This window comes from Thrips palmi, unplaced genomic scaffold (assembly GCF_012932325.1).
Source record: "Thrips palmi isolate BJ-2018 unplaced genomic scaffold, TpBJ-2018v1 HiC_scaffold_17, whole genome shotgun sequence".
Taxonomy (NCBI): domain Eukaryota; kingdom Metazoa; phylum Arthropoda; class Insecta; order Thysanoptera; family Thripidae; genus Thrips; species Thrips palmi.
The window spans coordinates 13,077,030-13,093,106 of NW_023144626.1; the positions used below are offsets into that span (position 1 = coordinate 13,077,030).

Genomic DNA, 16,077 nt, shown 5'->3' on the forward strand with positions numbered 1-16,077 from the left:
TGCTCCTGTATCTAATAGTGCTTCTGTTTGTGTTCCCAGAATTTCACATTTTATGTAAGGAGCATTCCGCAACTTTGGTACATCTTTGCAAGAAGTACACACATCACAATCTGGATGTTGCTCTTCATTGAGGATTTTACTGGTACAGTCTTGCAACGCCTTTTTCATGCAATCAGTTTCTCTACTCTGCTTGCACTGCTTAGGCTTTTTCACCATTGCATTTTCATCTGTCTTCCTTTTTACTGGTTTTCTCACTTCTGGTTTGTCTTCTTTCTTTACAGTCGGAGTAGCTTCTGGTTTAACCTGAAGCACTTTTGGCTCCTCTGGCACCCGACTTCCCTCCGATTGGAAGGGTACCAACTCTAGTTTCCCTGGTCATCTTGGTTATCATTCCTGGGAACGTAAGGCATGCGCTGCTGGCCTTGGTTCCCTTGATTCTGACGCTGCCCTTGGTAACCTTGCTGCGACTGGTTACCTTGATTTCTGGGGCCTTGAATGGACCGAAGTTGGTTCATGTCCGGCCATCCAATGCTGCGCGGGTTTCCAGCATCCTGGAATTGGTAGTATGCCAGAGCTGTGCGCAAAGCGTCTGGTGGGAAACTGAAGTATCCTCTTCCACGCCCTCGGCCTCGTGACATGGCTTCGTCTCGAAGGCGATTTCTGCAGTCTCTGTAGACATGATTTGGCATGTGGCAGTAGCTACAGGTACGTGCTCCTCCATTATTGCCATTATTGAAGTATCCTCTGCCTCGGTTGCTTGAGCCATTTGGGCAGTTTGCTGCGAAATGTCCTGGTTGCTTGCAATTGTGACATGTGCCATTTTGTACATTTCCAGCATATCCTCGACCGCCTCGTCCACGGCCTCTTCCAGACCCTCTAGGACGTCCACGGCCTCGTCCTCGTTGAACCGTCTGAGTTCCAGTACCAGAAGTACTTTGTTCACCTTCAGCTTGGTTTACTTCAACTTCACTTGTATCCTTTGATGTGGACTCGATCTCAGCCAAACGGACCTTTTTGGCTGGTCGCTCTCCATACAGCAGTAATCCTCTATTTAGGTTCTTTACAGCATCTGCCAACGTGTCGCTCTGTGCAAATGCCAGTCTTTCCGCCATGTGGCTATCTGCTAAGCCTTTGACGAAAGCTGTCACTAATGCTTCTTGTAGGTCTTCCTCATTGTGTGTGACCATGTATTTTCTTCCCACATGCTCGACTTGTAGAGCGAAATCTTCTAGCTTCTGATCTGGCCCTTGCTTCAACGTTTCAAAATCTCGCTTTCTCTGCCAAAGTGACGTTACAGCACTGAATGTTTTTGTCAAAAGAGCATCCAGTTCTTGAAACGTTGCTTCTTTTCCTTGCTGGTCTAGCATTGGCAAGACCATCAAAGCCTTTCCTCGTAGAGCTGTCACGAGCTTCTGACTCTTCTCTTCTTCTGTCATGTTCTTTGTAATCTTGTTGAACTGTGACCTCCACAGCGTATAGCAATGTTCTCCATCATATTCTGGGATTCTAGTACTCTCTGTAGTGGGTGCTGGGCGCTGTTGTTGTACACCCTGATTTTGTTGTTGCTGTTGTTGATGTTGTTGTATCTGCTGCTGCTGCGTGTTCAATATCTGAGTTAGGACATTAAAGAGAGGCTGCATTGCTTGTAGTCCTTGCTGGAATCCATGACCCAAGTTGTCGCCGTGCTCGCTTGCTTCCTCGTCTTCATCGTCGTCGTCGTCTGCTTCCTCGACGTGACGCTGGCGCAACTCTCTTGCTTGTCCTTGAGCAGCTCCGCGACCTCTGCCTCTACCGCGGCTAGGGGTCATCCATAAAGTACGTCCGCACTCGAAGGGGGAGGGGGAGGTGGCCAAAGGCGGACGTTGGTGGACGTGGGAGAGGAGGGGGGGGGGGTCCTAGGTGGTCGGACGTCCTACTATTATAAGAAGAAAATTAAGAAAAATTAGACAATTTGCGCCGTCTGTACGCGCGGCGCCGATGTCAGCGGCGACGGAAACGGAATCTAGTCATTTTTATTTTTATTTTCTGACCTTATTGTAATAACGCAGAAGGCTTCTTTTTGTGACTAAACACGCGTTTTTTATCAGTTTACCCCAAAAAAGCGATTTATTGTTGAAATTTGGAATACTTTGGTCAAAGTGGACGTCCGAAAGGGGGAGGGGGGGGTCGCCGAAAGCGGACGTTAGCGGACAGGGGGGAGGGGGGGGTCAAAATGACCGAAAAAAGTGCGGACGTACTTTATGGATGGCCCCCTAGGGACGGGCGATTTTGCGATTAATCGCAGGTGCGATGCGATTTTTTCAAAAAATCGCGGTGCGATTTCGGTTTTTGAACCTCGGCGATTAATCGCAAAATCGCAAAATCGCAAAAAATCGCTAAATCGCAAAAATCGTACCGTGCATGGATTTCGCGACCACTGCACCGAACGAGGCTGGCGCGTGTTGTCGGTGCCACTAGCCTGCCATTTGACCACTCAGGAATTTGTTTTGGCACTTTTTAAAAAGATTTTCTGCCATAATGGGTAGTATATAAGTATTGTTGCGTTTGTTTGCGATTTTTGCGATTCTTGCGATTTTGCGATTAATCGCATGAAATCGCGATATATGAGAAATCGCAATCGCGATACTAAAATTTGGAAATCGCCCGTCCCTAACCGCGGCCTCTGCCTCTGCCACGTCCCCTTCCTCGGCCACGCCCTCGGCCGGCTTCTGGTGCTTCGGGTTCTCCTGCAGGCTGTCCCTCTTGAACATCAAACCCTTCAAATCCGGGCAATCCGGGTCGGCCTGCGCGAGGCGGGACTAGTCGAACTACCGCGTCGGGTTGCTGCGGCGGCTCGTTTTGAGCAGGACCAGCAGGGCCTGGTTGATCTTCGTCCATCGGATGCGGCAAAGGTCCTACGTGTGGATCGAAGAAGTCACGTGCTGGTTGTCTGAAAGGCTGCATAATACAGCGATGTCTTGAGAACTTGTGTTTTCTTTCTCGTGTACTTCCCCTGAAATTCCTTTGACCTAACGACGGTAACTAGCGCGAGCGAGCTCTGCTTTCAGTTCCGTCCACTCACTCCGTGTCTTAACAGCACGTTTTTACCAACTGCTTTCGTTAATCCACCTCTTTCAAGTTATCCGAACAGCTCTTGTGCTTACGTCTGAAACAGCGCACTCCTGAGTGGTTACGTTTCAAACAGCTCCAGGCTTACGTTCGTCTAACCCTCTGAAACTGTCAACTGATCAGCACAAATACTAGGCTTACGATCAGTCAACCCAATTGCTCAGAGAAGTGTAGGACTGCACAGACTGGTAGTGGCTTACGCTCCTCAAGGAAGCAGCACGACTATCCAGCCAGGCAATACCTCCTTACACCTCCTATAGACTACTCAATCACACAAATCGCTCGTCACACTCTCGTCCTCCTTCAAAAACGTAGGGAAAACCCACGCAATATCGCCAGTTTAACCGCTGTCACCACTTGTAGTGTAGGGCACTAATAGTGATGAGGAACGGATAAGTGACGAGAGAGAGTAGGGATTCACTGGTTTATTAGGGAGGTGCGCACAGACCGAGACCAGGCTACAGACTGTTGACCGGCGCTGAGGCCCGATCCAATTTATAGTCTGGGCAACAGTGACACCTTGCTTGGTGGGTGAGTTCAGAAAGAGGAGTATTGTAGGGCCTTGGCCAAGAGTGAGGGAAGCAAGCCAGAGAGGGGAAGAAGACAAGAAATAAAAATACTGACTGACACTTGTTTAGCTCCTTTTTAAACCGTCAAATCTCTACACTTTCATAAAAATTAACAGCAGATCCCAATTAAAACTAATATCAGGTCAGATGAAATAAACATCATAGTTAACATCATACCGACAGAAAATAAGTAGAGTGTAAACAAATGAGATCATCACAAATCACACTTGAAATCATACTAACTTCAATACATCAAAATCACACTTAACATTGAACTTAACTTTAAAACATCAAGTCATCAGATGCAACAAACCAAGTGTGGAAAACACATTCAAAATATCACTAGGCACTAAATAAAATTTAAGGTATAAAATACTATAATTGAATTATTTACAAATCAGTGGGTAGAAGTTCACATCCAATAATCAGATGCAACAGATTAATTGTATAATACTCTCAAATCAAATAACTATGAATAAATCAATTAGTAGAAATTCACATAAACTCATCACATGCAACAAATTAATTGCATAAAACACTCAAATCAAATTGTTATGTACAAATCAATAGGTAAAAATTCATTGGGTTTAAATTTGGGTATATACAAACGAAATGCCAAAAAATGTACAAAGCGCCTACCACTATCCGAATCATTCGTGGAAAAATTTAAGGCTTACATTAGCGTAACAGTTTCCTCTTCATTGACTGACAAGTTGAGCTTCCGTTTGGTGGGCTTCTTTCTTCTGGGCAGAGGAGAGTCATCCAACTCATAAGCAGCTGCTTCTGTGTTGGCCCCTCTGCGTTTAAGGGAGAGGCGACCTTGAAGATGGAGAGAGTTTTCATTGCGAAGATATTGATCTACAGTCGGGTTCCTATTACCACCCTGGGACGCCCTCTGCTTTGAAAAGTGTTGTTCCAGTAGATCTTGGCAGAATACTCGTCCCATGACATAGTGAGTACCTTCTCTCAGCAGGAACTTAATGCACTCTGGGATGGATTTGCATATCAGTTCCCAAGCATTCAGAGTTTGGATGGAAAGTTGCATGGCCTTCTTGTCTTCCTTCGATGCTCCAGGCAAGGCCTCCACTTCTCTCTTCCACTCTTCAAAATAGCGCCACTTCTCCTCATATTCTTCCGAGGGGGTATTCACTTCGAAAACTGGCGCACAGAGTAGTCGCTATTACGCTTATTACAATTATTACGCGTTATTACACATTATTTTACATTATTACACATTATTTTGCATTATTTTACATTATTACACATTATTACAGGATTATTACAGGATTATTACAGTCATTATTACGGTCGTTTTTGACCGAAAGGGAAGCCCAGCACCACCTTGCCCCCCTCCCGTGTTCGCCATTCAACTGTAGTTTTTCATATTACAGAATGCTGTTACTTACATGCTACTAAAATTTTAAGTTTGTTTGAATGGGCAGAGAGATTCCAATGGATTTTTTTTCCAATACCTCACCTTACCGATAGGATTTCTAAAGATTTTCAGGAGAGCATGATTTTACTATTTTGTCCAATAATCAGCAGAGGAATTTTAACCAAAATTAATTTTATTCTAAATTTTGTTTCATATTTGTTGTAAGGGTGTAACCAAGAACAGTGAGTTTCAATGAAAAAGCTGCGTACGGATAGTAAACCCCTCACTCAGCTTTTCTATGAGCTTTCTCTTTGTTTCCTTGAGAAGTTTTTTTTTTCTTTTTTTTTTGAGCTTTCCCGCAGCGGCAAATATTTTTGGCAACCTTTCTTGCTCTGATCCAAGTGTGCGCAGCCTCATGAAATCAGCCACTCCACCGTGCCGTTTCCCGCCAACATGAACATCGGGGAGTGGGGGGAAGGGGTAGGGAAGGGTAGGGGAAGACGGGGGAAGACAGAAAGGATGGCGGGACCACCGGAAGGGTAGAAAATATTGCTGCACAGAGTAGCAAATTAAGACCACTTTCATTTTGTAGCCAATATGTGCCAAAATTTCAGTACAAAATGCGTACATTACGCATTATTACGTGTTATTACACGTTATTGCACATTATTACACATTATTTTACATTATTTTACATTATTTTACATTATTTTACATTATTACACATTATTACGCGTTATTACCCATTATTACAGGCATTATTACGGCCAAGGTGAACAGACTATTACAGCAGTGAATACCCCCTCGTATTCTTCAAATCTGGGATCCTGTACACTCGTGTATGGCTTAAATCTAGGCTTTTGGCAACGGACCCACTGGTCTTTGTAGGCTCCGTTGCCAAGATCAAAAAGTTCATTAGTAGTTCTTAAAAATACTCAGTTCTTTAGTCTGTGGCCAGCCCATTAAATCAAGCTTGCTGGACACAGAATTACTCACTACTCGAGCTGCATAGGGCACACTCATTCTAGAATAACTATTTAAATATACACATGCAGCTGTCAGTCTGGGCAGACTCTTGATTGTCTGCTCAGACTTGAACTTGTACAATCTAACGATAGGTTTCCAGGTCAAAGGTTCACCATTCTTCATAAGTTTGCGAGACTTCTTTCTTCCAGAATTTTCTAAACAATTTCATGATCATGATCAACAATAATCATGATCAGTTGTTGAAGGTTGAGAACCCTATGAAGAAATGGAGAGAAAAATATTAGTTTGGCTTAAGATTCAAACAAGACACCTCCTGCACAGCAACAATGCTTACAATTTTAGAGCCGTAATCATGGTCCAGGTTGAAAGGGTTTGCTTTACTTTCCAAGGGGATGGGAACCTGTTACAACATGTTGAAAACAACAGATTGGTTTTTTTGAGGGGGAAAAAGGCAAGAGTTACTCAATAGCTAATAAGAAAAGGGCTTACATTATGCTGAGAGGTGTGGGAAGTGGTGAATGAAGGGCTGTCACGGTCTGTTGTTGCTTCACAGTCTGAGGCCTGTGGGGAGGAAACAAGAACAATACAAATGGTATAGCACTTAAACGAGATCAAGACAGCCACCTCGAAACAACACTTACGGTTTCGGCTTCATGTTCAGTTGTTTCCTCAACGCCTAGAACTACCTCAGCAACTTCAATTACCTGAGTGTCAGAGATAGAGACCTGCTGGAAGAAAATAATCATGGATTAGAATCTTTGGGCCCAATCAGTGTTTTAGTAATCAACGCTGATAGGAGGTGCTGTCTAACATACTTACTTGTTGCCTTTTACGCTTCCAGTACGATAGAGGTCTAAACCGCTTCCTCACTGATTTTTTGAAGGGAAAGAGGCTCCTCCTCTTCTCCTTCCTCTGGCCCGGCTTGCCCGGCATAATCCTGCAAGAGGATGAAACATAGACACTGAAGGGACATTTGCGACTAGCGACTAGGTTAGGTACAGCCTTATTCGATCACTTCTGGGGGATCGCAACTGAAAATTTGATGCGGAATAAATTTGGAGACCAAAGTGTGTTACAGAAGTTTTAAAAACATGCCACATAGGCCGATACGAGGCCAGAAACAGCCAAAAAGACCCAGTAATTATTGCAGTCAGAAGACGAGCTGGTCACAGCAAGGGTCAGAACTTTAACACTTTACGAGAGGAAAAGGCACGTTTATGCACATTTAGAGAACTCAAATACAATCTTATGATAACAATAATGAACGCAGTGGAGCCATAATTATCATTTTCTTACCTCACATGCCGAAAATTTCATTTCTTATCAAGTCACTCGTCGGGTCGGGATGTTCTCCGAGCATTGCCCACTATGCTTCTACCGGAAAGGGCACGCCGGAAGCCTCGCGACGGCGACGGCGGCCATGTTCTATTGAGCAGCTCCAGACAAAAAAAACACTTGGCCGGGGACCCCCTCAGATCTGGCTCCCTCCCGGTATTTTTGGTTCCTCTAGTGAATACGAATTGCCGAAACACAAATTGGGCCGGATCCAACACCGATTGGCTTTTTGGTAGAGGTCAAAAACCCCTAAAAATGGCTGTTTTTGAGGGTTTGGGGCTTTTTGGGATCCCGGAACCTGCTGGCCAAAAAATCTACCAAGGTGTCGTTTCCGAAAGAAAAAAGTGCGATCTTTCGAATGCCGGGTCGCGCGAGGCTCTGCGACGTCGAGTTTGGACGCTACGGGCTCTCAAAGTTGCTGAATTTCACTATTTTTACTGAAGATTTGAGCGTATCAGGGCCGTTCGAAGCAGACCATCGGGGATTTCGCTCCTCTTTGGCTTAAATGGTGCCTACCCATAGGTAAACACCCCCACAAAATTTCAGCCATCTCAGGCAATTATTACAGGAACTGTGAGCAATTGAAGTTATGGGTCATTTTACCACTAAACTTAGGTGGTTTTGGGTCCAGAAAAAATATTTTTTTCAACTATCTCTATTTGATCAGCACCTCTTGGAACGTATTTTTAACATGGTGCCTCAAAACATTTTTTTTTTAGAATAAAGTTGAGAAACCTAGTTTAGTTATTTGGACTTTATTCTCAAAAAAAATGTTTTGAGGCACCATGTTAAAAAAAACGTTTCAAGAGGTGCTGATCAAATAGAGATAGTTGAAAAAAAATTTTTTTTCTGGACCCAAAACCACCTAAGTTTAGTGGTAAAATGACCCATAACTTCAATTGCTCACAGTTCCTGTAATAATTGCCTGAGATGGCTGAAATTTTGTGGGGGTGTTTACCTATGGGTAGGCACCATTTAAGCCAAAGAGGAGCGAAATCCCCGATGGTCTGCTTCGAACGGCCCTGATACGCTCAAATCTTCAGTAAAAATAGTGAAATTCAGCAACTTTGAGAGCCCGTAGCGTCCAAACTCGACGTCGCAGAGCCTCGCGCGACCCGGCATTCGAAAGATCGCACTTTTTTCTTTCGGAAACGACACCTTGGTAGATTTTTTGGCCAGCAGGTTCCGGGATCCCAAAAAGCCCCAAACCCTCAAAAACAGCCATTTTTAGGGGTTTTTGACCTCTACCAAAAAGCCAATCGGTGTTGGATCCGGCCCAATTTGTGTTTCGGCAATTCGTATTCACTAGAGGAACCAAAAATACCGGGAGGGAGCCAGATCTGAGGGGGTCCCCGGCCAAGTGTTTTTTTTTGTCTGGAGCTGCTCATTGCTGTTTCACTCCAACGATTCTATGATACCTGGTGACACGGCTTTAAAAGGTCCTCAATTTTTTCACCAGCCAAAAACTAAAAGAAGAGCCACGTCAATGTCTTCCTTATTTTATCATGGTTATTTGGAGACAAGCATGTAACCTTTCGACTTACGGCAGAACCCGTAATTCGTTTAAGAAGGTGGCCACCACCAAACCTTGCGACTCCCTATATCTGTGACTCCATGGTCAAACTACTTAACATTATCTTCATCTTCTCTGTTCGTCTTCTTCTTTTCTTCATCTTTTTTATCTTCCTCCTCCTTCTTCTTCTTCATTTCTTCCATTTTTGACTTAAGTCTTGCCAGCCGGTGGCAACTCCCATACCGGCGCTGAAACCAGGCTCCGCTTGGATCCCCCACCCCCCACCCCCGCCCACTCAGCCTGGTTGCCTGCTCGGGAGGTCACCTTCGTTTCTATAAAGTTTACACAAGGTAGGTTTACGCCAGACCGCGTCTTGTCGTAACAGGCTTCGCGATGTCTCGCGGCCTGTTCCTCCAATCCGCGCCTGCCGTACCTACCTTGGCCTGCGGCGCTAGCCTGCCTTCGGCAGGCATTGGCTTGTCAATCGTCGGTGACTTCTAACTTGCATACTGGGGGGCTGCCCCCCTTTATTCTAGATAGAGTTGTTTCATCAACAGATATCACAATCTTGATCCTTGTAACTTTTTAACTTGTCCTGGCTGGGGGCCCCGCCCCCCAGACCCCCCTTCCTTCAACACAGAAGTGATCTGCCTGCAGAAGACTCGATTTTTCGCCGTTTTTTAAGTGTTTTTCGGCTATAAAAACTGAACCACGTGAGCTAGGATAGTGAAATTTCGCGTGTGCCGAGCCAAGAATATACCAAATAAGCCTGCAAAATCTCACCGAGATCGGCTGAGCCGTTCAGGAGGAGTAGTGTACACACACAGACACACAGACACACAGACAGACAGACAGACAGACAGACAGACAGAAAAACTTTTCAACCCCACTGGAGTAACAGGCTTCGCTATCGCTCAGCCAAAAACTTGTAAATCTGCTCCTAAGAATCCATCTTAGGCACCTATACCAAGGTTTAAACATCGGGGAAGACGCCTGTAATAGTTTCGAGCGCGAAAATGTGACGGAAAGTATTGTATTAAGGTTTGGGAGATAATGGTGGCGCAGCGCCAGCCCGCTCAGTCTCGGCATTTTCAAAGAAACGAGATGTTATTTGGCATTTTAGACCCAACACCAAAGCGAGCCGATTATTCCTTGCACATTTCTCTATCTCGTCAGCGTGGTCCCATCAATCTAAGGCTTGCCTGAAAGGTTTCGTGCGTGTTTTAAGATGGGACGGGAAAATGGCCTCCGGCAGCAGTCTCCACTTCAGAAGATCAAACAACATGTAAAATTCAATATTCCTGCCTCAAGAATGACTCTAGGCAATGTAAAATTTTATACAGAATCGAATTCTGGTGCCAGTTTTTTGAAATAAAGGCGGATGGCAGAAATTAGAACAGATTACTGTGGCACTGCGCCCGAGGGCCGAATCAACGACGTATTTCCCGAGTCTTAATGTGAAAATGCAGGAGCCACCACACTCGAAAGGACGCTTGAAATCAGCAGTTAAAATGCAAAGCCTTGGTATTTTCCAGGTCTCGTTACAGCAAACTCCCTGCAAAGATTACAGTACCTTTCAATAAATTCCAGCTGCCATTCACTCCTTTGAATCTCTTCGCCTCCGTGTCGTCTGCACCGGAAGCCGCCGAGGTATGAAAATTTCACCGCTCGGATTCTGCTTGTTTGTGTTTGGGATGAACGGTTGGGCTGCGTTGGCTGCGTTTGTTAGGGTTGGTGGTGGTTCGTAGTTCGTGCTGTTGCAGAGTGCTTGTCAAACGATATTATTCTGTATTACAACACGTGCCTAACTGGTCTTCAGTGTAAAATGGAAGAAAAGGGCACAGATTCTCAGGTTTGTTTTCTTTGACTCATGGCATGTCTATTTTTGTGGGAAAACGTTACATTCGCTACGTTTGTTTTTGGCGGCTGCATGTCTGTGGTACTGAATCTTTTTACGAATTAGTTTCAATTTGTCTCTAAGTCTCCTTTGTGTACTGTTGCAGGACGACTTCGTTCCAAAAAGGAGGAAGAGTAGGAAAGGGAATTTGTCATTCCGGAAAAAATATTCCTGGAGGGTTAGTTTCTGATTCCAAGCCACCCCTTTTGCATATTCTATTTCATAGTTTTGAGTACTTGTAGTTGGGACCTGGTGGTCTGCCTCTTGATTAACTGATCCTTTTACCTCTTTCCCATCTTTTTCAGAGTTCATCTTCTGCTTCTGAACCCATGGATTCAGACATGGTATACAAACAATTTCACTGTTAGTTATGCTTTTGATCCTCGAATGGTTGTTTGTATAAGTAAGATTTTGTTCACCTATTGCAGGAGAAGCCACACTGTGAGAAATCGTTCCATGAGGAACATATTTGTTCTGATGATGATGAATTTTCTGGACTTTCCACCACTCCTGGGGTATCTACCACTACTGAAGCTTCGGAATCTGAAGAGGTAATGTTAATCATTGGAAGGAAATCACCTGTTATACTGTGCATGCAATTGTAATACCCCCTCCTTTTCTTATTGCAATGATTTTAACTGAAACAGTTTTCTAAAAGGCTCTTTGTCTTAAGGTCCCTGTGGTGAAAAAAAGGCGCAGGCGCAAGAGGAAGCGCTTTCTTTCTCACAGAAAGATCCAAAGCACCAAAAATGTAGGTCTAAATGAAAGAAAAAAAAACCTATTTGTTGTTTGTTTTGTTTTTTATGAATTAATTTCTATTTAACAGGTTGGCAGTGTAACAATAGTTGGCAAAAGTGGTGACACCAGTGAAACATCTGATAGTACGGATCTCTCTGATTTAGAAGTTTGTGAACTGGATGAGATACTATGCTCAACCAATGTAGAAATACAAACCTTTAGCAACAGTGCAGAGGTAAAAAAGAACTCTCTAATATAATAATAATAATAATAATAATCAAGGTGCAAATATTCTGTTGGAATTTGGGAGTGAAGTTTATCTGTGGTAGAATCTATGTGAGTAATCGTTTTCAAATTGTTGCAGCATCCTAGCACTGTTTGCTCTAGCACTGTTGATCGAGCTCAAAATAAGGATGATGATCAAACACTAAGCAACACTGCAGATGTAAAAACAACCAATGTAGAAAGAGACCACAACAAGGATGTGCAACAAATTGCAACCTGTAGCAACACTGCAGAGGTAAAAAAGAACTCTCTAATTTAATAAATATATAATAATAATCAAGGTGCAAATATTCAGTTGGAATTTGGGGGTGAAGTTCATCTGTGGTAGAATCTATGTGAGTAATCGTTTTCAAATTGTTGCAGCATCCTAGCACTGTTTGCTCTAGCACTGTTGATCAAGCTCAAAATAAGGATGATGATCAAACACTAAGCAACACTGCAGATGTAAAAACAACCAATGTAGAAAGAGACCACAACAAGGATGTGCAACAAATTGAAACCTGTAGCAACACTGCAGAGGTAAAAAAGAACTCTCTAATTTAATAAATATATAATAATAATCAAGGTGCAAATATTCAGTTGGAATTTGGGGGTGAAGTTTATCTGTGGTAGAATCTATGTGAGTAATCGTTTTCAATTTGTTCCAGCATCCTAGCACCGTTGACCAACACATTCCAGCATTTTCATCTTCATTCACCTTTGAAAGTGTGAAGTCAGCGTCAGGCAAACTACTGCCTGATCCTAAAGTACCTCAAGTAAGGCTACTTGTATTTATTTTTATTATGCTTATGTTGTGTAACTTTTTCTTATCTTCTTGTTCTTTACCCGTTTTTTTTACAGGCTATCATTCTTGCTTTGCAAGAAAATTTAAAGCTGCTGCTGCCAAATGTTTGGACTGTTGACGTACAAGATGGGACTTTATTGAGAATTATGAGACTCGCCACCAAGAAAAATGCCAGTGTTGACTGCACTGTTTACTATGATGGAATGGACAAGAGTGTTGGCATCTTTGTTCATAATGTGCCAGTGTCTCCTGAAAACCGTGTTTTCAAATGCAACACTGTTCCCGATTCAGACAATGTTGGCAGCTTAGCTGATTTCCTCAGCGAACTCATCATGAGAGTAGACCTTATGAAAGTTTGTTGTGGAATTAGTGAGCATGAAGATCTGTGGGATACATCAAGAGGGTTTATTGATTACTCATCACCATCACCACGTTACAGAAGTGGATCCTGTCATCTCCTGGTTAAACGAAGTGCTGATAAATGCCAAGACTGTCAAGCAGAACTAAAAAGTCTTGAGAGAGAAGTAAAGAGAAATCTAAAGAAAACGTCCAATACAGACAGTTCTCAAACTACAAAATCCAATATCGACAGCACTCCTGACAAGTATCTATCAAATGAGAGTCTGATAGAGAAGAAAAACTTCTACAGGAACAAATACCGGTTAGAAAAACAAAAAACAAAAAGATTGGAGAAGAAACTGGATAAAGTAAAAATACAATTAGATGCTGCCTTGAGTGATGAATTGTCCTCCATTTTGAATGTGCATCAAAATAAAATGACCCCTCTTCAGAAGTTATTTTGGGAACAGCAAAGAAGAGCTCTATCTTTAAACGATGCAAGGGGCATGCGTTGGCATCCCATGCTTATTCGAATAGCTTTGCACTTGCACTCACTCTCAGATGGTGCTTATAAATTTCTGGGTGATTCAAAGTTACTAATGCTACCCTCAAAGCGGCGACTCTATGACTACAGTCATTTCATAGAACCACAAGAAGGCTGCCAAGAAGAATTTCTACAGTCTATAAAAGATAAAATAGAAAAATGTGGTCCTGAAGAACATTTTTTATATGTGAATCTCATGTTTGACGAAATGCACATAAGGTCTGGCCTTGTAGTGAGGCGCTCAACTGGGGAGTTAATTGGGTATACAAAGCTAGATGATTGTGAAGAAGAATTGAAGAAAATGCAAGATGACATTGAGTCCAAGAAGTACAAGCCACAGCTTGCCAAAAAAGTATTAGTTTATCTTGCAAATGGTATCACCAGCACTGTCAAAGATGTTGTGGCTATTTATTCTACTGATATTTTGTCGGCTTCCCATTTATATGAACGTACTTGGGAAGTCATCTACAATCTAGAAGATGCTGGAATTAGAGTGCTCTCATTGACTTGTGATGGAGCTTCAGTGAACAGAAAATTCCTTCTCATGCATGAGTCGCTGGACAAGAAGTCAAAATACACCTTTTGCACGAAGAATTTAGCTGCTGGTTCAAGACCTCTTTTCTTCATCTTGGATCCGCCCCATCTTCTCAAAACAATTAGGAATGCTCTGGGAAATTCTTTCTCTCATAAGAAAAGCAGAAAACTTTGGAAGAATAATGAATATCTTTCATGGAAAGTTATTGAAATGTTATACAAATTGACTGAAGGAGACAAATTTAGGACTCACAAATTGACCAAGGCTCATATAAAGTTGACTAGCTTCAGCTGCATGACCGTTCTCTATGCCACACAAGTGCTCAGCAATTCAGTCGCTCAAAGTATTGAGGACCTAGCCAACCACAAGGAAATGGAAAACTTTCAAACTTCTGAGCTAGTTAAATTTATTAGATTAATGAACAGATTTTTTGATTGTGTGAATACCAAAGAAGATCAGGAAAATGAGAGTGAAGAAAAGGAACCTGAAGTTGAAGGTCAAGAGAAGGAGAGTGAAGAGACTGTTGAAATGCTCCAAGACAAAGCTCCCTACACCAGGTTAAATGACTCAAGATTCCAATTTCTTCAAGATGAGTTTTTGGGCTACTTTAATGACTGGAAAGATGACATTGATAATAGACCAGGAAATTTCTCTGATGCTGATAAGAGTCGAATGACAATAAGTCATCAAGGTCTTGGAGCTGTTGAAATAACTGTCCATGGCATTGTTGGAGCAATTCGTTACATGATTTCTGCTGGAGCACCGTCAGTCAGTGCCAGAGCTTTCAACCAGGATCCTATTGAACAGTACTTTGGTAAGGTCAGGAGAGCTATGGGTGACAATAACAACCCATTCCTAAAAAATTTCCACGATACCAGGATTAACTTGCATGCTCAAGGACTTGTTGCATCGGCTTCACAAAAAGGAAACACAGAGGCTCAGAAGAGGAAGGAAATTGAAATTGATGCAACACCTCTACCAACAAGGAAAAAACAGAGGAAATAAAAACAAATGTTAAAGTAAGCTTTATATTAAATTTTGCTAATTTTATTCAATTTGAAAGACAACATGTAGCATGGATGTTCTCCTACATTACATTTCAAATCTTGTATTTGTCTAATGGTAAAGCATATTGATCTCAAAATGTTTCTATTTAATCATCCTATGTAAGTAATACACAAATGTTTATAAGACATGTTAAAATAATACTTCAACAACTTTGTGAATGTTTCATTACTACTTTATATACTTGTGATATGATGCATATTTTTGTACAATCTCTTTGGCACTTAACATTAAACTTCAATCATAATTTAATATTCTTTTATTTGAACCTTAAATAACATTTAAACAATAATCTATTCCACATCTTCAATGTTAACATCCTTCTCAACATAATTTGTTTGAAGATGTTTGCGAAAACCAAATTCTGTTGCTCGCATTGCTCTTGATTCTGACCTATTCTTTTTCTTTTCTTCCAAGAGTAATGATGAACGGATGAAGGGACCAACCAGCTGTCTCATAAAAACCAGTGACAAATCTTCAGATAAAAAGTCATTTGTTAAGAAAAACCAGTGATCAAGTAATGCAGCAGATTCAATTACTTCTTCAACAACATTTTGAGTAGTAACTTCACCTTTAGAAACTTTAACTTGAGGTATAATTTCTAGCTCAATTGCAGTGAAAAAATCTGAAGCCCGCTTGCTTGGTGTAATGCAGAATTCTTCTCCAGAAAACCAATTTTTCTTCTCCAAGAATTGTGCTCTGGTGATGGGGTGTTGGCCATCAACAAAATTGGCAGCCAGACATTCACAATGGCGAGGGGTGTGTTTCTGTCCCTTTTTTAAGTAGTCTTGAAACAGACCAGCCAAATTCAATAAAAATCCCTTCTTCTCTTGATCGGTCATTGTAGCTACTGCTGGAGGCGTAACTATAGGCACTTCTTGTGTCTTAGCAATCCTCAATTTTCGTAAAACCCACACTTGAGTTTTACTAAGCAGCTTGCTGGCAATACGACAAATAAGACGACCAGCCAGAGCATTGCTAATTTTAACTGTTGGGCACACAC

General features: G+C 42.3%; 2 protein-coding genes across 3 annotated transcripts; one reads left to right on the forward strand and one right to left on the reverse strand.

Moving 5' to 3' along the window:
* Positions 1-5,860: 5,860 nt before the first annotated feature.
* Positions 5,861-7,465, reverse strand: LOC117643259. Of its 2 annotated transcripts, none has more exons than XM_034382032.1 (6): positions 7,336-7,465; positions 6,859-6,976; positions 6,681-6,764; positions 6,529-6,600; positions 6,374-6,439; positions 5,861-6,294 (listed from the first exon to the last, which is right to left on the reverse strand). In XM_034382032.1, the coding sequence occupies exons 2-6, from the start codon at positions 6,970-6,972 to the stop codon at positions 6,256-6,258; spliced, it is 375 nt and encodes a 124-aa protein (XP_034237923.1). In that variant the 5' UTR covers positions 6,973-6,976; positions 7,336-7,465; the 3' UTR covers positions 5,861-6,255. The 2 variants fall into 2 exon arrangements, with proteins under 2 accessions (XP_034237923.1, XP_034237922.1); XM_034382031.1 differs by having other exon boundaries at positions 6,681-6,767.
* A 2,991-nt stretch (positions 7,466-10,456) lies between these two features.
* LOC117643252 lies at positions 10,457-15,326 on the forward strand. Its single transcript, XM_034382006.1, has 10 exons — positions 10,457-10,739; positions 10,891-10,962; positions 11,090-11,128; positions 11,213-11,335; positions 11,458-11,535; positions 11,611-11,757; positions 11,887-12,042; positions 12,171-12,326; positions 12,455-12,562; positions 12,648-15,326. Exons 1-10 carry the CDS (start codon positions 10,713-10,715, stop codon positions 15,012-15,014), a joined length of 3,273 nt encoding a protein of 1,090 aa, XP_034237897.1. The 5' UTR covers positions 10,457-10,712; the 3' UTR covers positions 15,015-15,326.
* Positions 15,327-16,077: the final 751 nt, after the last annotated feature.

Coding starts and splice junctions, on each gene's coding strand:
- LOC117643259 (XM_034382031.1), bottom strand. CDS start 6,972: ATGCCGGGCAAGCCGGGCCAGAGGAAGGAGAAGAGGAGGAGCCTCTTT. Junction 6,768..6,858: donor GGAAGCGTAAAAGGCAACAA/GTAAGTATGTTA, acceptor ATTTTCTTCCAG/CAGGTCTCTATCTCTGACAC. Junction 6,295..6,373: donor ATGATTACGGCTCTAAAATT/GTAAGCATTGTT, acceptor ATTTCTTCATAG/GGTTCTCAACCTTCAACAAC.
- LOC117643252 (XM_034382006.1), top strand. CDS start 10,713: ATGGAAGAAAAGGGCACAGATTCTCAG. Junction 11,336..11,457: donor AAGCTTCGGAATCTGAAGAG/GTAATGTTAATC, acceptor CTTTGTCTTAAG/GTCCCTGTGGTGAAAAAAAG. Junction 12,327..12,454: donor CCTGTAGCAACACTGCAGAG/GTAAAAAAGAAC, acceptor AATTTGTTCCAG/CATCCTAGCACCGTTGACCA.